The sequence below is a fragment of the Haliotis rufescens genome, unplaced genomic scaffold, assembly GCF_023055435.1.
Source record: "Haliotis rufescens isolate VD_foot unplaced genomic scaffold, xgHalRufe1.0.p SCAF_10, whole genome shotgun sequence".
NCBI lineage: Eukaryota > Metazoa > Mollusca > Gastropoda > Lepetellida > Haliotidae > Haliotis > Haliotis rufescens.
The window spans coordinates 46,496,405-46,524,353 of record NW_025963780.1 but is presented as its reverse complement, the minus strand read 5'-3'; the positions used below and the strand labels follow the sequence as shown (position 1 = coordinate 46,524,353).

The 27,949-nt window shown below is 43.7% G+C and overlaps 2 protein-coding genes across 3 annotated transcripts; both read right to left on the bottom strand.

Moving 5' to 3' along the window:
* Positions 1 to 1,066: 1,066 nt before the first annotated feature.
* LOC124126853 (solute carrier family 49 member 4-like) lies at positions 1,067 to 25,684 on the bottom strand. 2 transcript variants are annotated; one of them, XM_046490400.2, is made up of 7 exons: positions 25,314 to 25,684; positions 24,991 to 25,041; positions 15,147 to 15,276; positions 14,889 to 14,997; positions 13,367 to 13,434; positions 11,652 to 11,834; positions 1,067 to 1,754 (listed from the first exon to the last, which is right to left on the bottom strand). In XM_046490400.2, exons 2-6 carry the CDS (start codon positions 25,007 to 25,009, stop codon positions 11,756 to 11,758), a joined length of 405 nt encoding a protein of 134 aa, XP_046346356.1. In that variant the 5' UTR covers positions 25,010 to 25,041; positions 25,314 to 25,684; the 3' UTR covers positions 1,067 to 1,754; positions 11,652 to 11,755. The 2 variants fall into 2 exon arrangements, with proteins under 2 accessions (XP_046346356.1, XP_046346355.1); XM_046490399.2 differs by lacking the exons at positions 24,991 to 25,041; positions 25,314 to 25,684 and having other exon boundaries at positions 15,147 to 16,294.
* A 25-nt stretch (positions 25,685 to 25,709) lies between these two features.
* Positions 25,710 to 26,789, bottom strand: LOC125374763 (guanine nucleotide-binding protein subunit gamma 4-like). Its single transcript, XM_048386229.1, has one exon. The coding sequence runs from the start codon at positions 26,787 to 26,789 to the stop codon at positions 25,710 to 25,712; it is 1,080 nt and encodes a 359-aa protein (XP_048242186.1).
* Between the last annotated feature and the right edge of the window lie 1,160 nt (positions 26,790 to 27,949).

Genomic DNA, 27,949 nt, shown 5'->3' with positions numbered 1-27,949 from the left:
CCCTTTGATTTGTTTTTATCACCCTGTCGGAGTAAAAACACCATATCAACCACGTGACCTGACCACATCAACCACGTGACCTGACCACGGCCCTACTAGTGTCCGGTCACGACCAGCATGGGCCCCGGGCCGACAGTTTTACATTTCAGCAGGCCTTAGGGCCTGTAGTTTATTTAAGTAATTATTTTTTGAGCATTATTTAAATAATGTGATAAACATAACTTTCATATTTATAAACAGTAGGATTAGACCTTTCAAATGGTTAGTACATGTAGTCGAAAAGGTGGTTTACAAGCTGATAGTTTCCGGATAAATGTAGGCTTCATCTATCACCACGGACTCTCGGGGATCGGTGTGATAGCAATAAAAGTTTCTGGTTGACTGGTTGTGTTTTGTAATGTATATTGCAAGAGTATGTCTTACTTACTTATATTAGGAGATTTTACGTGCGCTTTCCGACTGGAGCGTATTTCGCACACGGTGGAGTATGTCTCCCTGCCTCAGCTTAAATGTTTGGGCCTACATTTCTTTCGCTGGGCCTACAGTTTTTTAAATGTTCTGGCCCTGAAGGCTCTCAGTTTACTCTGCTGAGTTTCAGACACTGCGTCTAACCTACATTACCAATGTGAGAATGTGTGATTGATATGATAGACACATCCGGTCACACACGTACATGTTTCTAATGGCTTCTGGTTTATTTTATTCACGTGACCAGTACCCCAGAGCTTAACACGAAGAGTCCAGATCCCCATGTCGCACGTGCATGGAAAGGCACATTATCTATGACACACCCTATTCCCGCGCAACTACTTCAGGCAAACAGACACGCCCGATCGGTGGCACCACGTCGCGCGTCAGGCAAAGTCCATGTTGGTATTTCAACACTGATGACGGATATGCCACACGCAGCTCGACACCCATACAGTTAGAATCCATCTGAAATCCTGAGTGATAGTCCAGCCATTTATACCTACAAGTGACCCAACCTGGAACAAATTGCAAAAGAAACGACTGTACGTGTTTTTGAATCAGTAATGTTTATTCTACAAAAAGAATAGATGTGTGCAACTGGTAGAACTTAAAAAAATGTGTCCATGGCAAAACCCTCTGAAAAAGTTAAAATTGTGAAAACGTGGAATAGTTAAGATATAGCAACTCTCCAAAGTTATTTTTTTTTATTGAATCAATCTGAATGTTTGTTCAGTGACACAACACTTCAATGTTGTAACAAGACCTTGATATTTTCCACTGAGATATAAGATCAAGATCAAGGTTAAAGTCAAGGTCAACATCATAAGTTGATGAGTGAGTGTTGGCTTATCCGCATTCAGCAATATTCCAGCTACATCATGGCGGCGTATAAACTGTCTAGTATTGGATATGTATTAAGTATATTCTGGGCACTTCCTCACAGGTTTACACGTCATCAGCCGGGAGAACAAATCAAAAGTGCCTACAAGGACTGTATTCAGAAAAAGTTAATTGTTGTCTTCCAGGAAAATCTCATGCTCCTTCACAGGATCAATTTAAATCAAACTTTGGTCCCTTGGTAATTAGGTCTTTGACGACACTGGAAGGACACGGAGAATTAGACAGACAACTTTCCACTTCCGGCTGACAGATGCCCACGTGACACTATTTGCCTACAACCACTCCATGCCTTGTATCGACGTTTCAGTGTTCCTGCTTCAGCTCCATGGGTCTACTGATCAACGTCGATCCTGCTGTGAGCGGCCGGCATCGTGACAAGGAGGCTGAAAGCCAACACATAGGTGGCGATGAGCAGCCAGTTCATCCACACCGTGCCTGGATAGGAGGCACAGGGGGAGTTAGTGACAGACACAAAGCGAGTTAGTGACAGAAACAGGGCGAGTTAGTGACAGACAAAAAGCGAGTTAGTGACAGAAACAGGGCGAGTTAGTGACAGACACAAAGCGAGTTAGTGACAGAAACAGGGCGTGTTAGTGACAGACACAAAGCGAGTTAGTGACAGACACAGGGCGAGTTAGTGACAGACACAGGGCGAGTTAGTGACAGACACAGGGCGAGTTAGTGACAGACACAGGGCGAGTTAGTGACAGACACAAAGCGAGTTAGTGACAGACACAGGGCGAGTTAATGACAGACACAGGGCGTGTTAGTGACAGACACAAAGCGAGTTAGTGACAGAAACAGGGCGAGTTAGTGACAGACACAAAGCGAGTTAGTGACAGAAACAGGGCGAGTTAGTGACAGACACAAAGCGAATTAGTGACAGAAACAGGGCGTGTTAGTGACAGACACAAATCGAGTTAGTGACAGAAACAGGGCGAGTTAGTGACAGACACAGGGCGAGTTAGTGACAGACACAGGGCGAGTTAGTGACAGACACAGGGCGAGTTAGTGACAGACACAAAGCGAGTTAGTGACAGACACAGGGCGAGTTAATGACAGACACAGGGCGTGTTAGTGACAGACACAAAGCGAGTTAGTGACAGAAACAGGGCGAGTTAGTGACAGACACAAAGCGAGTTAGTGACAGAAACAGGGCGTGTTAGTGACAGACACAAAGCGAGTTAGTGACAGACACAGGGCGAGTTAGTGACAGACACAGGGCGAGTTAGTGACAGACACAGGGCGAGTTAGTGACAGACACAGGGCGAGTTAGTGACAGACACAGGGCGAGTTAGTGACAGACACAAAGCGAGTTAGTGACAGACACAGGGCGAGTTAATGACAGACACAGGGCGTGTTAGTGACAGACACAAAGCGAGTTAGTGACAGAAACAGGGCGAGTTAGTGACAGACACAAAGCGAGTTAGTGACAGAAACAGGGCGAGTTAGTGACAGACACAAAGCGAGTTAGTGACAGAAACAGGGCGTGTTAGTGACAGACACAAATCGAGTTAGTGACAGAAACAGGGCGAGTTAGTGATAGACACAGGGCGAGTTAGTAACAGACACAGGGCGAGTTAGTGACAGACACAGGGCGAGTTAGTGACAGACACAGGGCGAGTTAATGACAGACACAGGGCGTGTTAGTGACAGACACAAAGCGAGTTAGTGACAGACACAGGGCGTGTTAGTGACAGACACAGGGCGTGTTAGTGACAGACACAAAGCGAGTTAGTGACAGACACAGGGCGTGTTAGTGACAGACACAGGGCGTGTTAGTGACAGACACAGGGCGAGTTAGTGACAGACACAGGGCGAGTTAGTGACAGACACGGGGCGAGTTAGTGACAGACACAGTGCGTGTTAGTGACAGAAACAGGGCGAGTTAGTGACAGACACAAAGCGAGTTAGTGACAGAAACAGGGCGAGTTAGTGACAGACACAAAGCGAGTTAGTGACAGACACAAAGCGAGTTAATGACAGACACAGGGCGTGTTAGTGACAGACACAAAGCGAGTTAATGACAGACACAGGGCGTGTTAGTGACAGACACAAAGCGAGTTAGTGACAGACACAGGGCGAGTTAGTGACAGAAACAGGGCGAGTTAGTGACAGACACAGGGCGAGTTAATGACAGACACAGTGCGAGTTAGTGACAGACACAGGGCGAGTTAATGACAGACACAGTGCGAGTTAGTGACAGACACAGGGCGAGTTAGTGACAGACACAGGGCGAGTTAGTGACAGACACAAAGCGAGTTAGTGACAGACACAGGGCGAGTTAGTGACAGAAACAGGGCTAGTTAGTGACAGACACAGGGCGAGTTAATGACAGACACAGTGCGAGTTAGTGACAGACACAGGGCGAGTTAGTGACAGACACAGGGCGAGTTAGTGACAGAAACAGGGCGAGTTAGTGACAGAAACAGGGCGAGTTAGTGACAGACTCAGGGCGAGTTAATGACAGACACAGTGCGAGTTAGTGACAGACACAGGGCGTGTTAGTGACAGACACAGGGCGTGTTAGTGACAGACACAGGGCAAGTTAGTGACAGACACAAAGCGAGTTAGTGACAGACACAAAGCGAGTTAGTGACAGACACAGGGCGAGTTAGTGACAGACACAGGGCGAGTTAGTGACAGACACAGGGCGAGTTAGTGACAGACACAAAGCGAGTTAGTGACAGACACAGGGCGAGTTAGTGACAGAAACAGGGCTAGTTAGTGACAGACACAGGGCGAGTTAATGACAGACACAGGGCGAGTTAGTGACAGACACAGGGCGAGTTAGTGACAGACACAGGGCGAGTTAGTGACAGAAACAGGGCGAGTTAGTGACAGAAACAGGGCGAGTTAGTGACAGACACAGGGCGAGTTAGTGACAGACACAAAGCGAGTTAGTGACAGACACAGGGCGAGTTAATGACAGACACAGGGCGTGTTAGTGACAGACACAAAGCGAGTTAGTGACAGAAACAGGGCGAGTTAGTGACAGACACAAAGCGAGTTAGTGACAGAAACAGGGCGAGTTAGTGACAGACACAAAGCGAATTAGTGACAGAAACAGGGCGTGTTAGTGACAGACACAAATCGAGTTAGTGACAGAAACAGGGCGAGTTAGTGACAGACACAGGGCGAGTTAGTGACAGACACAGGGCGAGTTAGTGACAGACACAGGGCGAGTTAGTGACAGACACAAAGCGAGTTAGTGACAGACACAGGGCGAGTTAATGACAGACACAGGGCGTGTTAGTGACAGACACAAAGCGAGTTAGTGACAGAAACAGGGCGAGTTAGTGACAGACACAAAGCGAGTTAGTGACAGAAACAGGGCGAGTTAGTGACAGACACAAAGCGAATTAGTGACAGAAACAGGGCGTCTTAGTGACAGACACAAATCGAGTTAGTGACAGAAACAGGGCGAGTTAGTGACAGACACAGGGCGAGTTAGTGACAGACACAGGGCAAGTTAGTGACAGACACAAAGCGAGTTAGTGACAGACACAAAGCGAGTTAGTGACAGACACAGGGCGAGTTAGTGACAGACACAGGGCGAGTTAGTGACAGACACAGGGCGAGTTAGTGACAGACACAAAGCGAGTTAGTGACAGACACAGGGCGAGTTAGTGACAGAAACAGGGCTAGTTAGTGACAGACACAGGGCGAGTTAATGACAGACACAGGGCGAGTTAGTGACAGACACAGGGCGAGTTAGTGACAGACACAGGGCGAGTTAGTGACAGAAACAGGGCGAGTTAGTGACAGAAACAGGGCGAGTTAGTGACAGACACAGGGCGAGTTAGTGACAGACACAAAGCGAGTTAGTGACAGACACAGGGCGAGTTAATGACAGACACAGGGCGTGTTAGTGACAGACACAAAGCGAGTTAGTGACAGAAACAGGGCGAGTTAGTGACAGACACAAAGCGAATTAGTGACAGAAACAGGGCGAGTTAGTGACAGACACAAAGCGAATTAGTGACAGAAACAGGGCGTGTTAGTGACAGACACAAATCGAGTTAGTGACAGAAACAGGGCGAGTTAGTGACAGACACAGGGCGAGTTAGTGACAGACACAGGGCGAGTTAGTGACAGACACAGGGCGAGTTAGTGACAGACACAGGGCGAGTTAGTGACAGACACAAAGCGAGTTAGTGACAGACACAGGGCGAGTTAATGACAGACACAGGGCGTGTTAGTGACAGACACAAAGCGAGTTAGTGACAGAAACAGGGCGAGTTAGTGACAGACACAAAGCGAGTAAGTGACAGAAACAGGGCGAGTTAGTGACAGACACAAAGCGAATTAGTGACAGAAACAGGGCGTCTTAGTGACAGACACAAATCGAGTTAGTGACAGAAACAGGGCGAGTTAGTGACAGACACAGGGCGAGTTAGTGACAGACACAGGGCGAGTTAGTGACAGACACAGGGCGAGTTAGTGACAGACACAAAGCGAGTTAGTGACAGACACAGGGCGAGTTAATGACAGACACAGGGCGTGTTAGTGACAGACACAAAGCGAGTTAGTGACAGAAACATGGCGAGTTAGTGACAGACACAAAGCGAGTTAGTGACAGAAACAGGGCGTGTTAGTGACAGACACAAAGCGAGTTAGTGACAGACACAGGGCGAGTTAGTGACAGAGACAGGGCGAGTTAGTGACAGACACAGGGCGAGTTAGTGACAGACACAGGGCGAGTTAGTGACAAACACAGGGCGAGTTAGTGACAGAAACAGGGCGAGTTAGTGACAGACACAAAGCGAGTTAGTGACAGACACAGGGCGAGTTAATGACAGACACAGGGCGTGTTAGTGACAGACAGAAAGCGAGTTAGTGACAGAAACAGGGCGAGTTAGTGACAGACACAAAGCGAGTTAGTGACAGACACAGGGCGAGTTAGTGACAGACACAAAGCGAGTTAGTGACAGAAACAGGGCGTGTTAGTGACAGACACAAATCGAGTTAGTGACAGAAACAGGGCGAGTTAGTGACAGACACAGGGCGAGTTAGTAACAGACACAGGGCGAGTTAGTGACAGACACAGGGCGAGTTAGTGACAGACACAGGGCGAGTTAATGACAGACACAGGGCGTGTTAGTGACAGACACAAAGAGAGTTAGTGACAGACACAGGGCGTGTTAGTGACAGACACAGGGCGTGTTAGTGACAGACACAAAGCGAGTTAGTGACAGACACAGGGCGTGTTAGTGACAGACACAGGGCGTGTTAGTGACAGACACAGGGCGAGTTAGTGACAGACACAGGGCGAGTTAGTGACAGACACGGGGCGAGTTAGTGACAGACACAGTGCGTGTTAGTGACAGAAACAGGGCGAGTTAGTGACAGACACAAAGCGAGTTAGTGACAGAAACAGGGCGAGTTAGTGACAGACACAAAGCGAGTTAGTGACAGACACAAAGCGAGTTAATGACAGACACAGGGCGTGTTAGTGACAGACACAAAGCGAGTTAATGACAGACACAGGGCGTGTTAGTGACAGACACAAAGCGAGTTAGTGACAGAAACAGGGCGAGTTAGTGACAGAAACAGGGCGAGTTAGTGACAGACACAGGGCGAGTTAATGACAGACACAGTGCGAGTTAGTGACAGACACAGGGCGAGTTAATGACAGACACAGTGCGAGTTAGTGACAGACACAGGGCGAGTTAGTGACAGACACAGGGCGAGTTAGTGACAGACACAAAGCGAGTTAGTGACAGACACAGGGCGAGTTAGTGACAGAAACAGGGCTAGTTAGTGACAGACACAGGGCGAGTTAATGACAGACACAGTGCGAGTTAGTGACAGACACAGGGCGAGTTAGTGACAGACACAGGGCGAGTTAGTGACAGAAACAGGGCGAGTTAGTGACAGAAACAGGGCGAGTTAGTGACAGACTCAGGGCGAGTTAATGACAGACACAGTGCGAGTTAGTGACAGACACAGGGCGTGTTAGTGACAGACACAGGGCGTGTTAGTGACAGACACAGGGCAAGTTAGTGACAGACACAAAGCGAGTTAGTGACAGACACAAAGCGAGTTAGTGACAGACACAGGGCGAGTTAGTGACAGACACAGGGCGAGTTAGTGACAGACACAGGGCGAGTTAGTGACAGACACAAAGCGAGTTAGTGACAGACACAGGGCGAGTTAGTGACAGAAACAGGGCTAGTTAGTGACAGACACAGGGCGAGTTAATGACAGACACAGGGCGAGTTAGTGACAGACACAGGGCGAGTTAGTGACAGACACAGGGCGAGTTAGTGACAGAAACAGGGCGAGTTAGTGACAGAAACAGGGCGAGTTAGTGACAGACTCAGGGCGAGTTAATGACAGACACAGTGCGAGTTAGTGACAGACACAGGGTGTGTTAGTGACAGACACAGGGCGTGTTAGTGACAGACACAGGGCAAGTTAGTGACAGACACAGGGCGAGTTAGTGACAGACACAGGGCGAGTTAGTGACAGACACAAAGCGAGTTAGTGACAGACACAAAGCGAGTTAGTGACAGACACAGGGCGAGTTAGTGACAGACACAGGGCGAGTTAGTGACAGACACAGGGCGAGTTAGTGACAGACACAAAGCGAGTTAGTGACAGACACAGGGCGAGTTAGTGACAGACACAGGGCGAGTTAGTGACAGACACAGGGCGTGTTAGTGACAGACACAAAGCGAGTTAGTGACAGACACAGGGCGAGTTAATGACAGACACAGTGCGAGTTAATGACAGACACAGGGCGTGTTAGTGACAGACACAAAGCGAGTTAGTGACAGACACAGGGCGAGTTAGTGACAGACACAGTGCGAGTTAATGACAGACACAGGGCGAGTTAGTGACAGAGACAGGGCGAGTTAGTGACAGACACAAAGCGAGTTAGTGACATACACAGGGCGAGTTAGTGACAGACACAAAGCGAGTTAGTGACAGACACAGGGCGAGTTAGTGACAGACACAGTGCGAGTTAATGACAGACACAGTGCGAGTTAGTGACAGACACAGGGCGAGTTAGTGACAGACACAGGGGGAGTTAGTGACAGACACAGGGCGAGTTAGTGACAGACACAAAGCGAGTTAGTGACAGACACAGTGCGAGTTAATGACAGACACAGGGAGTGTTAGTGAGAGACACAGGGCGAGTTAGTGACAGACACAGGGCGAGTTAGTGACAGACACAGTGCGAGTTAATGACAGACACAGGGCGAGTTAGTGACAGACACAGGGCGAGTTAGTGACAGACACAGTGCGAGTTAATGACAGACACAGGGCGGGTTAGTGACAGACACAGGGCGAGTTAGTGACAGACACAAAGCGAGTTAGTGACAGACACAAAGCGAGTTAGTGACAGACACAGGGCGAGTTAATGACAGACACAGTGCGAGTTAATGACAGACACAGGGCGTGTTAGTGACAGACACAAAGCGAGTTAGTGACAGACACAGGGCGAGTTAGTGACAGACACAGTGCGAGTTAATGACAGACACAGGGCGAGTTAGTGACAGAGACAGGGCGAGTTAGTGACAGACACAAAGCGAGTTAGTGACATACACAGGGCGAGTTAGTGACAGACACAAAGCGAGTTAGTGACAGACACAGGGCGAGTTAGTGACAGACACAGTGCGAGTTAATGACAGACACAGTGCGAGTTAGTGACAGACACAGGGCGAGTTAGTGACAGACACAGGGGGAGTTAGTGACAGACACAGGGCGAGTTAGTGATAGACACAAAGCGAGTTAGTGACAGACACAGTGCGAGTTAATGACAGACACAGGGAGTGTTAGTGAGAGACACAGGGCGAGTTAGTGATAGACACAGGGCGAGTTAGTGACAGACACAGTGCGAGTTAATGACAGACACAGGGCGAGTTAGTGACAGACACAGGGCGAGTTAGTGACAGACACAGTGCGAGTTAATGACAGACACAGGGCGGGTTAGTGACAGAGACAGGGCGAGTTAGTGACAGACACAAAGCGAGTTAGTAACAGACACAAAGCGAGTTAGTGACAGACACAGGGCGAGTTAATGACAGACACAGTGCGAGTTAATGACAGACACAGGGCGTGTTAGTGACAGACACAAAGCGAGTTAGTGACAGACACAGGGCGAGTTAGTGACAGACACAGTGCGAGTTTATGACAGACACAGGGCGAGTTAGTGACAGAGACAGGGCGAGTTAGTGACAGACACAAAGCGAGTTAGTGACATACACAGGGCGAGTTAGTGACAGACACAAAGCGAGTTAGTGACAGACACAGGGCGAGTTAGTGACAGACACAGTGCGAGTTAATGACAGACACAGGGCGAGTTAGTGACAGACACAGGGCGAGTTAGTGACAGACACAGGGCGAGTTAGTGACAGACACAGTGCGAGTTAATGACAGACACAGGGCGTGTTAGTTACAGACACAGGGCGAGTTAGTGACAGACACAGTGCGAGTTAGTGACAGACACAGTCCGAGTTAATAACAGACACAGTGCGAGTTAGTGACAGACACAGGGCGTGTTAGTGACAGACACAGGGCGAGTTAGTGACAGACACAGTGCTAGTTAATGACAGACACAGTGCGAGTTAGTGACAGACACAGGGCGAGTTAGTGACAGACACAGGGCGAGTTAGTGACAGACACAGTGCGAGTTAATGACAGACACAGGGAGTGTTAGTGACAGACACAGGGCGAGTTAGTGACAGACACAGGGCGAGTTAGTGACAGACACAGTGCGAGTTAATGACAGACACAGGGCGTGTTAGTGACAGACACAGGGCGAGTTAGTGACAGACACAGTGCGAGTTAATGACAGACACAGTGCGAGTTAGTGACAGACACAGGGCGAGTTAGTGACAGACACGGGGCGAGTTAGTGACAGACACAGGGCGAGTTAGTGACAGACACAGTGCGTGTTAGTGACAGACACAGGGCGTGTAAGTGACAGACACAGGGCGAGTTAGTGACAGGCACAGGGCGAGTTAGTGACAGACAGAGGGCGAGTTAGTGATAGACACAGGGCGAGTTAATGACAGACACAGTGCGAGTTAGTGACAGACACAGTGCGAGTTAGTGACAGACACAGGGCGAGTTAGTGACAGACACAGGGCGTGTTATAGACAGGCACAGGGCGAGTTAGTGACAGACACAAAGCGAGCAGGTGACAGACACACGGCGAGTTAATGACAGACACAGGGCGTGTTAGTGACAGACACAGGGCGAGCTAGTGACAGACACACGGGGAGTTAGTGGCAGACACAGGGCGAGTTAGTGACAGGCACAGTGCGAGTTAATGACAGACACAGGGCGAGTTAGTGACAGACACAGTGCGAGTTAGTGACAGACACAGGGCGTGATAGTGACAGACACAGTGCGAGTTAGTGACAGACACAGGGCGAGTTAGTGACAGACACAGGGCGAGTTAGTGACAGACACAGTGCGAGTTAGTGACAGACACAGGGCGAGTTAGTGACAGACACAGGGCGTGTTATAGACAGGCACAGGGCGAGTTAGTGACAGACACAAAGCGAGTAGGTGACAGACACACGGCGAGTTAATGACAGACACAGGGCGTGTTAGTGACAGACACAGGGCGAGCTAGTGACAGACACAGGGGGAGTTATTGACAGACACAGGGCGAGTTAGTGACAGACACAGTGCGAGTTAATGACAGACACAGGGCGAGTTAGTGACAGACACAGTGCGAGTTAATGACAGACACAGGGCGTGTTAGTGACAGACACAGTGCGAGTTAGTGACAGACACAGGGCGAGTTAGTGACAGACACAGGGCGAGTTAATGACAGACACAGGGCGAGCTAGTGACAGACACAGGGCGAGTTAGTGACAGACACAGGGCGAGTTAGTGACAGGCACAGGGCGTGTTAGTGACAGACACAGTGCGAGTTAGTGACAGACACAGGGCGAGTTAGTGACAGACACAGTGCGAGTTAGTGACAGACAGAGGGCGTGTTAGTGACAGAGACGTGAGATCCATGTCTATGTTATTGGCAGCTCTAAATGTCAACACTGTATAAAGTTGGACATAGTATTGCCACTGAAGGTTTGTGTGTTCCTCCACGATAGATCAGACTGTACAATGCACTGACCTAACAAATATCTACTCTAAACAGGACACTAACATAACGAGTATCTCATCTATACCGGTCACTGATTTAACGAGTGTCTCATCTTTACCGGACACCAGCATAACGAGTGTCTCATCTATGCCTGACACTGATATAACGGATGTTTCATCTATACCGGGCACTGACAAAACGAGTATCTCACCTATGCCGGGCACTGACAAAATTCCAAGGAAGATGAGCGCTGCTTTATTATTTTGCGTGGTCAGGCACAGATTCGTAATTCCCTCAGCCACAGGGTAGGATGTTTCACAAACCGTCTCGTAGAAAAGCGGTCCGACGCCAGCGTTCGATAAGTCCACAAGCCCATAGGACACATACATGGAGACTGAAACACAGACACAGACACTTTACTTACACTTACACTAACACTTACATTACCTCATCGACACTCGGATGTATGTTAACACGTACATTTCTCCTACATCAGAGATGATAATAAGGGGCGGCGGGGTTGCCTAGCGGTTAAAGCGTTGGCTCGTCACGCCGGAGACCCGGGTTCGATTCCCCACACGGGTACAAAAGCCCATGTCCCGGTGTCCCCCGCGGTGATATTGCTGGAATATTGCTTAAAGCGGCGTAAAACCATTCTCACTCACTCACTTACAATAAGCATGACATTAACTACACAGACATAAGTACATTGACACACACACACTCACACACACACTCACACACACACACACACACACACACACACACACACACACACACACACACACACACACACACACACACACACACACACACACACACACACACACACACACACACACACACACACACGCAGCTGAACAACACATGTATGTGTTACACGCAGTCACTAATACCTACTGTGACACATTGATGGCTACCACAACATACATGCATGCATTAACGCTTATGTTGATATTTCATCACAAAGTGGACACTAAGACATTCATGTACGAGACAACACACACATTGACACATACAGACACATTTAAACAAATAGAGATTTTAACAACTACACAGACATCTAGATTCATATAGAGATCGAAAGAACCATAGAGTGAGTGAGTATGGTTTGCGCCGTTATTAGCAACATATTATCAGTGCGGGGGACGCCAGACATGGGCTTCACACATTGAACCCATGTGGGTTATCGAACCCGAGTCTTCGGCGTGACGAGCGAATGCTGTAACCGCCCAAAATACATACATACATCTAAACACATTCATATATAAATATATATATTTAAACACGTGCATACACCTAAACACGTACAGACACAAAAATAAAACACATCTAGAAACATCCATCTAAATATATAGACAGAAATATAAATACATAGATGGACATCTAAGCACATAAATGGGCGTTCTAAAATGAATGCTATTAGCCCGCCATCATGTCTAGCCCTAGTGTATTCAGCAGAGCATCGTACCTGTTGACTGGGGCAGTGTCCCCACTATCAGAAGCACCAGCCATAGACGGGACACAATGCCCAGGCCGTACTGCACACACAGGAATGTCTTGTGACGGGTCTTAACGTAGTCGGGTCCCCTGGTACCACCATACCATAACTGTGAGTCCTTGTATGTGCATGCATCTGCTCTGGGATGGTGGCACAGTATGGCGGGAATGTACAAGGATGTGTGTACGTATATGGTTGAAGACACTGTGATGCCATAAACACGTAGATCAAGACACATGGGTGAAGGAACATACACGTATCTATGGAAAACGAATATTGTAACTGAAGCGAAGTAAGGAAGGGAATGTATGTAAGTGTATACACCTCATGAAGGAGTAAGTGAATACTCTGATACGTTGTGTTCCACTTACTAAAAAGGTCTTGTGTATCACTTCTAAATGCCATTTAAAGACTTCCAGACCTACCTGGCTACGGTCACTGACACTACAATGGCTCCTGCAGTGGCGTACACTCCCAGATAGCTAGCGTCTTCCTGACATACATAAAAAAGACATACAGGAACCACAATGGCATACAGGAAACAAGACATATAGGAAACACAACAAATCCATGAAACACATACAATGCCTAAAAATCTATGCCTGTAGCAATCCATGCGTTACTCTAAAAAGACAGTTAGTATTACTGATCAGACGCCCAAACCTAGGAAGTGCCTTCAAGTTGACATAAGCTTACCTGACCAGACACAAATACCTTAGCCATTCCATGTGCCTTCAAGTTGACATCAGCTTGGCTGACCAGACACAAATACATGTGATATTCCATGTGCCTTCAAGTTGACATCAGCTTGGCTGACCAGACACAAATACCTGTGATATTCCAAGTGCTTTCAAGTTGACAACAGCTTGGCTGACCAGACACAAATACCTGTGATATTCCACGTGCTTTCAAATTGTCATAAGCTTAGCTGACCAGACACAAATACCTGTGATATTCCGCTCGCTTTCAAGTTGACATCAAGCATAAGAACACCAGACACAAATACTTGTGATATTCCACGTGCCTTCAAGTTGACATCAAGCATAGAACACCAAACATAAATACCTGTGATATTTGAAGTGCTTTCAAGTTGACATCGAGCTGAGCTAACCAGACACAAATACCTGTGCTATTCCATGTGCCTTCAAGTTGACATCAAGCATTGAACACCAGACAACAAATACCTGTGACATTTGAAGTGCTTTCAAGTTGACATCAATCATAGAACAACAAACACAAATACCTGTGATATTCCATTTGCTTTCAAGTTGTCATCGAGCTGAGCTGACCAGCAACAAATAACTGTGATATTCCATGTGCCTTCAAGTTGACATCAAGCATAGAACATCAAACACAAATACCTGTGATATTCCACGTGCTTTCAAGTTGACATCAAGCATAGAACACCAAACACAAATACGTGTGATATTCCACGTACTTTCAAGTTGACATAAGCTTAGCTGACCAGACACAAATACCTGTGCTATTCCATGTGCTTTCAAGTTGACATCAAGCATAGAACACCAAACACAAATACCTGTGATATTTGAAGCGCTTTCAAGTTGACATTGAGCAAAGAACAGCAGACACAAATACCTCTGATATTCCAAGTGCTTTTAAGTTGACATCAGCTTGGCTGACCAGACACAAATACCTGTGATATTCCATGTGCTTTCAAGTTGACATCGGCTTGGTTGACCAGACACAAATACCTGTGATATTCCACGTGCTTTCAAGTTGACATCGAGCTGAGCTGACCAGCAACAAATACCTGTGATATTCCACGTGCTTTCAAGTTGACATCAGCTTGGCTGACCAGACACAAATACCTGTGATATTCCACGTGCTTTCAAGTTGACATCAAGCATGGAACACTGGACACAAATATCTGTGATATTCCACGTACTTTCAAGTTGACATTGAGCATAGAACAGCAGACATAAATACCTGTGATATTCCATGTGCTTTCAAGTTGACATCGAGCATAGATGACCAGGCATTGCGGGTACCCGTCGATACTCCATAGGCTACAGCAATCTGCCAAAATCTCCTATTTCTGGAAACGAAACAGTTTATTTTCTAACATGGCAAATAACTGTATGTGTCTCCATTTCTATACTATATATGTGAAATGTAGAGGTTAAACCCAACTCTATAGCGAATATTTTATTTAGATATAAATAATGCTGGGTCATGATATCTTACGTGACAAGAATCCTGAGCCCCTTTCTGTAGTCGAGTCTCGGTGTAGCTGCCGACGCACGTGGCGGCTTGGGCGGCACGTTTGGAAAATAAACCAACATCACCAGGAACAGCGCTGCACAGACCCCAAAGGCTGAAACATACAGTGTCCACCTGCCATGGTTTGTACATTCAACTTTAGGTCTTGATCTGAAGTATGACAGCAGTGAAATAACTCCATAGCAGTGTTTGAGACACAACAGTGAGTGAGTGAGTATGGTTTTACGCCGCATTTAGCAATATTCCAGCAATGTCACGGCGGGGCGTAGTAATTCACACATTGTACCCATGTGGGGAATCGAACCCGGGTTTTACGACATGACGAGCGAACGCTTTTACCACTAGGCTAGACACGACAGTCTCACAACAGCATCACAACATTATTACACAAGTATTACAACACCACTACTGCATCTATCACGACGACATCATAACAGTATTATAGCATTATCATAGCAGTATTACAACAGCATTACAACACTATCACAAACGTATCAAAACAGCACCACAACACTTTTACAACAGCGTCAAAAGAGTATAACAACAGCATCACAGCATAATCGCATTAGCATCACAACAATATAACAACAGCATCACAACAATGTCCACTATCACAATAGCACCACAGTAGCAGCACAGCAACAAAACATCGGTATTACAACAAAATTACAACCGTGTTACAACATTCTGTCAGGGGTCATACAGATGTATTGCTACATCGCAGTGGTATTACATGGGTTTGACAGTCTTGTCATACCTTAGATATGCAAGTTTTATTTTCTTTCTTTATAAATGAATTAGCAAATTAGACAATAACTGCACAAATGGTTACAATAACCCCCGGATATAGTTTATGAATATTTACAGATGATATTGTGTTGACTTCAAGTACTGTTGGTGGACTGCAGAAACAGATTAGATAACTAGACAATTATTGTGAACAGTGGAAATTAACGGTTAATATAGACAAAACGAAGGTAATGGTGTTTAGGAACGGAGAGAATTATCAAAACATGAAGTATGGTTCTATAAAGGCTGTACTTTACAGACGAGAACTTCCTACACTTATCCCGGAGTGTATTGTACTCATCACCTATCTTTGGCATCACATGTTAAATATGCAGAAATTCAAGCACAAATGGTATTGACAAGAAAAACTATCAGTATTCTTGGAGATATAAACCATACTTCTTTCTTTAGAATATTTGATGTTAAGATAAATCCATTACTTCTATATGGGGCAGAAATCTGGGGATTAATAATTTTGGACACATAGAAAAAGTACACTTATTTGCATATAAGACATTTCTTTGTTTGAAAACAAATACACCTAGCATCATGATATATGGCGAATTAGGTAGATATCCTTTATATATTGCAAAATATATTAAAGATATTAAATACTGGTTAAGTTTAATAGATATGCTGTCCTATCGGAATATAGATGTCCATGTTGAATAAAAACATTTACACAAATATTAACGATGTATAAAAACAAAGTGGTCAGAAATAAAATCTGCATCAAGTAAATGTACTTACAGTGAAAATTTATATTTTTTAAGTTGTGTACAAAACTCTACTTGGTTGGGGTAAATATAAAGAGGAAATTTAGGATAGATGTAGCACGTTTTCGATGTTCCTCGCGTGACTTATTTATTGAAAAAGGAAGAAATATATATGTTATATGAGAACTGAAAAATTGCCAACTGTGCAATCTAATTGCAGTCGAATATGAGAACCACTTCCTCCTTGTTTGTCCAGCTGTGGCATCTAGTATACGCTTGTGGCCTCGTGAATACACAAATATAAGACTTTCACATTTTTTTCAAACAGGATTATCAGCGTGGTGCAAGATCACAGCAACAGCATTTCAGCATTCCCCAGAGAGTTGGAAAACAGTACCAGACAGTATTATCGCAGCATCTAAATACACATCTAAGACATAAAGAATATTTTAAACACTGACATACATCTAAAACACGTATAATAATTTAAACAATGCAGATATCTAAAACATGTAGAAAATGTTAAATACTGCACAAATTTAAAACATGTGGAACATGTTAAATACTGCACACATCTAAAACATGTAGGGTAATTTAAATCATCCACACATCTAAAACATGTGGACCATGTTACATACGGTACACATCTAAAACATGTAGAACATGTTAAATACTGCACACATCTAAAACATGTGGAACATGTTAAATACTGCACACATCTAAAACATGTAGAACCTGTTAAATACTGTACACACCTAAAACATGTAGAACATGTTAAATACTGTACTCATCTAAAACATGTCGAACATGTTAAATACCATACACATCTAAAACATGTGGAACATATCAAATACTGTACACATCTAAAACATGTAGAGTAATTTAAGTCATGCACACATCGAAAACATGTGGAACATGTTAAATACTGTACGCATCTAAAACATGAAGAGGAATTTAAGTCATGCACACATATAAAACATGTAGAACATGTTAAATACTGTACTCATCATAAACATGTCGAACATGTTAAATACTATACATATCTAAAACATATCGAACATGTTAAATACCGTACCCATCTAAAACATGCATAACATGTTAAATGCGATACACATCTAAAACACGTAGAACATGTTAAATACTATACATATCTAAAACATGTAGAACATGTTAAATACTGTACACATATAAAACATGTAGAACATATAAAATACTATAATTATCTAAAATATGTAGAACATGTTAAATACTGTACACATCTAAAACATGTAGAACATGTTAAATACTATACACATCTAATACATGTAGAACATGTAAAATACTATACATATCTAAAACATGTGGAACATGCTAAATACTGTACACATCTAAAACATGTAGAACATGTAAAATACTGTGCACATCTAAAACATCCAGAAGATTTAAAATATTATACACATCTTAAACATGAAGACCATCCTAATAACTGTGCACATCTAAAACATGTGGAACATGCTAAATACTGTGCACATCTAAAACATGTAGAACATGTTAAATACTATGCATATCTAAAACATGTAGAACATGTTAAATACTATACATATCAAAAATATGTAGAACATGTTAAATACTGTACACATCGAAAACATGTAGAACATGTTAAATACTGTACAGATCTAAAACATGTGGAACATTTAAATACTGTACATATCTAAAACATGTCGAAAATGTTAAATACGGTACACATCTAAAACATCTAGAACATGATACATATTGTACACATCTAAAACATGTGGAACATGTTAGATACTATACATATCTAAAACATGTGGAACATGTTAAATACTGTACACATCTAAAACATGTAGAACATGTAAAATAATATACATATCTAAAACATGTAGAACATGTTAAATACTGTACACATCTAAAACATGTGGAACATGTTAAATACTGTAGACATCTAAAACATGTAGAACAGGTTAAATACTTTACATATCTAAAACATGTAGAACATGTTAAATACTGTACACGTCTAAAACATGTGGAACATGTTAAATACTGTACTGATCTAAAACATGTAGAACAGGTTAAATACTTTACATATCTAAAACATGTAGAACATGTTAAATACTGCACACATCTAGAACATGTGCAACATGTTAAATACTGTACACATCTAAAACATGTAGAACATGTTAAATACCGTACACATCTAGAACATGTGGAACATGTTAAATACTGTACACAACTTAAACATGTAGAACATGATGAATTCTGTACTGATCTAAAACTTGTGGAACATGTTAAATACTGTACACATCTAAAACATGTAGAACATGTTAAATACTATACATATCTAAAACATGTAGAACATGTTAAATACTATACACATTTAAAACATGTAGAACATGTTAAATACTGTACACATCTAAAACATGTAGAACATGTTATATACCGTACACATCTAAAACATGTAGAACATGTTAAATACTATACATATCTAAAACATGTGGAACAGTAATTTAAGTCATGCAAACATCTAAAACACCTAGAACATGCTGAATACTGCACACATCTTAAACATGTGGAACATGCCAAATACTGTACACATCTAAAACATGTAGAACATGTAAAATACTGCCCACATATAAAACATGTGGAACATACTAAATACTGTATACATCTAAAACATCTAGAACATGTTAAATACTGCACACATCTAAAACATGTGGAACATGTTAAATACTGTACACATCTAAAACAATCGGAACATGTTAAATACTGTACACATCTAAAACATGTAGAACATGTTAAATACTATACATATCTAAAACATGTAGAACATGTGAAATACTGTACACATCTAAAACAAGTGGAACATGTTAAATACTGTACAAATCAAAAACATGTAGAACATGTTAAATACCGTACACATCTAGAACATGTGGAACATGTTAAATACTGTACACAACTTAAACATGTAGAACATGATAAATACTGTACAGATCTAAAACTTGTGGAACATGTTAAATACTGTACACATCTAAAACATGTAGAACATGTTAAATACTGTACTTATCTAAAACATGTAGAACATGTTAAATACTGTACACATCTAAAACATGTAGAACATGTTAAATACCGTACACATCTAAAACATGTAGAACATGTTAAATACTATACACATCTAAAACATGTAGAGTAATCTAGGTCTTGCACACATCTAAAACATGTGGAACATGTTAAATACTATACATATCTAAAACATGTAGAACATGTTAAATACTGTACACATCTAAAACATGTGGAACATGTGAAATACTATACACATCTAAAACATGTAGAGTAGTTTAAGTCATGCACACATCTAAAACACGTGGAACATGTTAAATACTGTACACTTCTAAAACATGTTGAACATGTTCAATACGGTACACATTAAGTCCAGGGTAATAATGTACTGCCAATCACAACACTAAGTACACGGTAATACTGTCCTGCCACTAACAACACTAAGTCCACGGTAATAATGTACTGCCATTAACAACACTAAGTCCACGGTAATAATTTACTCCAACTAACGACACTAAGTCCACGGTAATAATGTACTCCAACTAACAACACTAAGTACACGGTAATAATGTACTGCCACTAACAGCACTATGTCCACGGTAATAATGTACTGCCACTAACAGCACTATGTCCACGGTAATAATGTACTGCCACTAACAGCACTATGTCCACGGTAATAATGTACTGCCATTAACAACACTAAGTCCACGGTAATAATGTACTCCAACTAACAACACTAACTCCACTGTAATAATGTACTGCCACGAACTACACTGGGTAATAATGTACTGTCACTAACAACACTAAGTCCACGGTAATAATGTACTGCCAATCACAACACTAAGTCCAGGGTAATAATGTACTGCCACTAACAACACTAAATCCACGGTAATAATGTACTGCCACTAACAACACGAAGTGCAAGGTAATAATGTACTGCCACTAACAGCACTATGTCCACGGTAATAATGTACTGCCATTAGCAACACTAACTCCACGGTAATAATGTACTGCCACTAACAGCACTATGTCCAGGGTAATAATGTACTGCCATTAGCAACACTAACTCCACGGTAATAATGTACTGCCACGAACTACACTGGGTAATAATGTACTGCCACTAACAACACGAAGTGCAAGGTAATAATGTACTGCCACTAACAACACTAAGTGCAGGGTAATAATGTACTGCCACTAACAGCACTAAGTACACGGTAATAATGTAGTGCCAATCACAACACTAAGTCCACGGTAATAATGTACTGCCACTAACAACACTAAGTCCACGGTAATAATGTACTGCCAATCACAACACTTAGTCCACGGTAATAATGTACTGCCACTAACAACACTAAATCCACGGTAATAATGTACTGGCACTAACAACACTAAATCCACGGTAACAATGTACTGCCACTAACAGCACTATGTCCACGGTAATAATGTACTGCCATTAACAACACTAAGTCCACGGTAATAATGTACTCCAACTAACAACACTAACTCCACTGTAATAATGTACTGCCACGAACTACACTGGGTAATAATGTACTGCCACTAACAACACTAAGTCCACGGTAATAATGTACTGCCACTAACAGCACTATGTCCAGGGTAATAATGTACTGCCATTAACAACACTAAGTCCACGGTAATAATGTACTCCAACTAACAACACTAACTCCACGGTAATAATGTACTGCCACGAACTACACTGGGTAATAATGTACTGCCACTAACAACACTAAGTCCACGGTAATAATGTACTGTCACTAACAACACGGAGTCCACGGTAATAATGTGCTGCCACTAACAACACTAAATCCACGGTAATAAGGTACTGCCAATAACAACACTAAGTCCACGGTAATAATGTGCTGCCACTAACAACACTAAGTCCACGGTAATAATGTACTGCCACTAATAACACTAAGTGCAGGGTAATAATGTACTGCCACTAACAGCACTATGCCCACGGTAATAATGTACTGCCATTAACAACACTAAGTCCACGGTAATAATGTACTCCAACTAACAACACTAACTCCACTGTAATAATGTACTGCCACGAACTTTACTGGGTAATAATGTACTGCCACTAACAACACTAAGTCCACGGTAATAATGTACTGCCACTAACAGCACTATGTCCACGGTAATAATGTACTGCCATTAACAACACTAAGTCCACGGTAATAATGTACTCCAACTAACAACACTAACTCCACTGTAATAATGTACTGCCACGAACTACACTGGGTAATAATGTACTGCCACTAACAACACTAAGTCCACGGTAATAATGTACTGCCACTAACAGCACTATGTCCACGGTAATAATGTACTGCCATTAACAACACTAAGTCCACGGTAATAATGTACTCCAACTAACAACACTAACTCCACTGTAATAATGTACTGCCACGAACTACACTGGGTAATAATGTACTGCCACGAACTACACTGGGTAATAATGTACTGCCACTAACAACACTAAGTCCACGGTAATAATGTACTGCCACTAATAACACTAAGTGCAGGGTAATAATGTACTGCCACTAACAGCACTATGTCCACGGTAATAATGTACTGCCATTAACAACACTAAGTCCACGGTAATAATGTACTCCAACTAACAACACTAACTCCACTGTAATAATGTACTGCCACGAACTTTACTGGGTAATAATGTACTGCCACTAACAACACTAAGTCCACGGTAATAATGTACTGCCACTAACAGCACTATGTCCACGGTAATAATGTACTGTCATTAACAACACTAAGTCCACGGTAATAATGTACTCCAACTAACAACACTAACTCCACTGTAATAATGTACTGCCACGAACTACACTGGGTAATAATGTACTGCCACTAACAACACTAAGTCCACGGTAATAATGTACTGCCACTAACAGCACTATGTCCACGGTAATAATGTACTGCCATTAACAACACTAAGTCCACGGTAATAATGTACTCCAACTAACAACACTAACTCCACGGTAATAATGTACTGCCACGAACTACACTGGGTAATAATGTACTGCCACTAACAACACTAAGTCCACGGTAATAATGTACTGTCACTAACAACACGGAGTCCACGGTAATAATGTGCTGCCACTAACAACACTAAATCCACGGTAATAAGGTACTGCCAATAACAACACTAAGTCCACGGTAATAATGTGCTGCCACTAACAACACTAAGTCCACGGTAATAATGTACTGCCACTAATAACACTAAGTGCAGGGTAATAATGTACTGCCACTAACAGCACTATGCCCACGGTAATAATGTACTGCCATTAACAACACTAAGTCCACGGTAATAATGTACTCCAACTAACAACACTAACTCCACTGTAATAATGTACTGCCACGAACTTTACTGGGTAATAATGTACTGCCACTAACAACACTAAGTCCACGGTAATAATGTACTGCCACTAACAGCACTATGTCCACGGTAATAATGTACTGCCATTAACAACACTAAGTCCACGGTAATAATGTACTCCAACTAACAACACTAACTCCACTGTAATAATGTACTGCCACGAACTACACTGGGTAATAATGTACTGCCACTAACAACACTAAGTCCACGGTAATAATGTACTGCCACTAACAGCACTATGTCCACGGTAATAATGTACTGCCATTAACAACACTAAGTCCACGGTAATAATGTACTCCAACTAACAACACTAACTCCACTGTAATAATGTACTGCCACGAACTACACTGGGTAATAATGTACTGCCACGAACTACACTGGGTAATAATGTACTGCCACTAACAACACTAAGTCCACGGTAATAATGTACTGCCACTAATAACACTAAGTGCAGGGTAATAATGTACTGCCACTAACAGCACTATGTCCACGGTAATAATGTACTGCCATTAACAACACTAAGTCCACGGTAATAATGTACTCCAACTAACAACACTAACTCCACTGTAATAATGTACTGCCACGAACTTTACTGGGTAATAATGTACTGCCACTAACAACACTAAGTCCACGGTAATAATGTACTGCCACTAACAGCACTATGTCCACGGTAATAATGTACTGTCATTAACAACACTAAGTCCACGGTAATAATGTACTCCAACTAACAACACTAACTCCACTGTAATAATGTACTGCCACGAACTACACTGGGTAATAATGTACTGCCACTAACAACACTAAGTCCACGGTAATAATGTACTGCCACTAACAGCACTATGTCCACGGTAATAATGTACTGCCATTAACAACACTAAGTCCACGGTAATAATGTACTCCAACTAACAACACTAACTCCACTGTAATAATGTACTGCCACGAACTACACTGGGTAATAATGTACTGCCACTAACAACACTAAGTCCACGGTAATAATGTACTGCCAATCACAACACTAAGTCCAGGGTAATAATGTACTGCCACTAACAACACTAAATCCACGGTAATAATGTACTGCCACTAACAACACGAAGTGCAAGGTAATAATGTACTGCCACTAACAACACTAAGTGCAGGGTAATAATGTACTGCCACTAACAGCACTAAGTACACGGTAATAATGTAGTGCCAATCACAACACTAAGTCCACGGTAATAATGTACTGCCACTAACAACACTAAGTCCACGGTAATAATGTACTGCCAATCACAACACTTAGTCCACGGTAATAATGTACTGCCACTAACAACACTAAATCCACGGTAATAATGTACTGGCACTAACAACACTAAATCCACGGTAATAATGTACTGCCACTAACAGCACTAAGTACACGGTAATAATGTACTGCCATTAACAACACTAAATCCACGGTAATAATGTACTGCCACTAACAACACTAAGTCCACGGTAATAATGTACTGCCACTAACAACACTAAGTCCACGGTAATAATGTACTTCCAATCACAACACTAAGTCCACGGTAATAATGTACTGCCACTAACTACACTAAATCCACGGTAATAATGTACTGCCACTAACAACACTAAGTCCAGGGTAATAATGTACTGTCACTAACAACACTGAGTCCACGGTAATAATGTGCTGCCACTCACAACACTAAATCCACGGTAATAAGGTACTGCCAATAACAACACTAAGTCCACGGTAATAATGTGCTGCCACTAACAACACTAAGTCCACGGTAATAATGTACTGCCACTAACAACACTAAGTGCAGGGTAATAATGTACTGCCACTAACAGCACTAAATTCACTTACTTCCGTAATTGTAGTACATGATATTTTGTCTTTGAATTTCTGTGACCTCATCTGGAGAAAAGAGAGTATAGTACTTTTACAGTAGACAGCAGTGAATTGATTGACGCCTTCGTACATTTATCACATCTAAGTTTGTAGTTGCTGTATTCTGGTACATTAAGTTTATTTAAATTACCGTCCCAAAATTGACTACGTTTACTATAAGTTTGGCATCGTTAGTAAACGTCACAATTATAACTTAGTGCTAACATTAAATGTCACACTATTATTAAACCGTCTTATAACACAATCTCTATATAAAATACAGTAATGTAAATACATACCTTCGCATCGTAAAGATGAATTTGTAAAGCTTACATTTCTGAAAATATAGCAGTAATAGATTGATCATTTGAAGGTACACTGAAATGGCAAAGGTTCACTTGGTGGTCACGTCGATAAAATGTACAAACAATACGACCGGGGAATGATGTCCCCCTTGAACGTGAGCTGAAGATCTACGTCACTATGGTTACAGAGTGATTTACAATGACACGTTGTGGGTGTTGTTTAGCGCCGCACTCAATATACCAGCTATATGAAGGCTGCCTGTTACTGACCGTGTCTGGACCAGACAAACCAGCGATTGATAGTATAAGCAATGATAACGGGGCCCGTTGACACGCTGTCAATCAAGTCAACAGGCGAGACCACCCGATCCATTAAGATGCCCCCTAAGACTAGCATAGTTGATTTCCTAAGGGGTCGTGTACAAGCAAAATGACTTTCCTCTGACGTACGACGAGCGTCATGGTGACGCCTGTTACAAGTCCTACCGCCGCGTCGCACCTGGCCTGGGGATATGTACCTTGTGACGTTCGTAAAGGTGCAGTTGTCAGACGTGATCTCGGGTACCACCAGTGGGCCTGAAACAGAAACACCCCACACTGACACTTGGATAGGTTGGGTGGAGACAGACATACCCCACAATGGCACTTGGACAGGATGGGTGGAGCCAGACATACCCCACACTGACACTTGGACAGGATGGGTGGAGAATAACATACTCCACACTGACACTTGGACAGGATGGGTGGAGACAGACATACCACACTCTGACATTTGAACACGATGGGTGGAGACAGGAAAACTCCACACTGACACTTGGACAGGATGGGTGGAGACAGACATGCCCCACACCGACACTTGGACAGGATGGGTGGAGACAGACATACCAAAGACTGACACTTGGACAGGATGGGTGGAGACAGACATACCCCACACTGACACTTGGACACGATGGGTGGAGACAGGAAAACTCCACACTGACACTTGGACAGGATGGGTGGAGACAGACAGGCCCCACACTGACACTTGGACAGGATGGGTGGAGACAGACATACCAAAGACTGACACTTGGACAGGATGGGTGGAGACAGACATACCCCACACTGACACTTGGACAGGATGGGTGGGGACAGACATACCTCACACTGACACTTGGACAGGATGGGTGGGGACAGACATACCCCACGCTGACACTTGGACAGGATGGGTGGCGCCAGACATACCCCACACTGACACTTGAACAGGATGGGTGGAGACAGACATACCCAAGACTGACACTTGGACAGCATGGGTGGAGACAGACATACCACACTCTGACAATTGTACAGGATGGGTGGAGACAGACATACCCTACACTGACACTTGGACAGGATGGTTGGGGACAGACATGCCCCACACTGACACTTGGACAGGATGGGTGGGGACAGATATACCCCACACTGACACTTGGAGAGGATGGGTGGGGCAGACATACTCCACTCTGAGACTTGGACAGGATGGGTGGAGACAGACATACAAAACACTGAGACTTGGACAGGATGCGTGGAGACAGATATGCCCCACAATGACACTTGTACAGGATGGGTGGAAACAGACATACCCTATACTGACACTTGGACAGGATGGGTGGAGACAGAAATACCCCACAGTGACACTTGGACAGGATGGGTGGAGACAGAAATACCCCACAGTGACACTTGGACAGGAAGGGTGGAGACAGCTATACCCGACAGTGACACTTGGACAGGATGGGTGGGGACAGACATGCCCCACACTGACACTTGGAAAGGATGCGTGGGGACAGACATGCCCCACACTGACACTTGGACAGGATGGGTGGGGACAGATATACATCACAGTGACACTTGGACAGGATGGGTGGGGACAAACGTACCCCACACTGACACTTGGATAGGATCGTTGGAGACAGAAATACCCTACACTGACACTTGGACAGGATGGGTGGAGAGAGAAATACCCCACACTGACACTTGGACAGGATGGGTTGAGACAGACATACCCCACACTGACACTTGGACAAGATGGGTGGAGACAGAAATACCCCACAATGACACTTGTACAGGATGGGTGGAAACAGACATGCCCCACAATGACACTTGGACAGGATGGGTAGAAACATACATACCCCACACTGACACTTAGGCAGGATGGGTGGAGACAGAAATAACCCACAATGACACTTGGACAGGATGGGTGGATACAGCAACCCTCACACTGACACTTGGACAGGATGGGTGGAGACAGAAATACCGCACAATGACACTTGGACAGGATGGGTGAAGACAGACATGCCCCACACTGACACTTGGAAAGGATGGGTGGAGACAGACATACCCCACTCTGACACTTTGACAGGATGGGTGGAGACAGACATACCCCACACTGACACTTGGACAGGATGGGTGGGGACAGACATACCCTACAGTGACACTTGGACAGGATGGGTGGAGACAGATATGCCCCACAGTGACACTTGGGCAGGATGGGTGGAGACAGACATACCCTACACTGACACTTGGACAGGATGCGTTGAGACAGATATGCCCCACAATGACACTTGTACAGGATGGGTGGAGACAGACATACCCTACACTGACACTTGGACAGGATG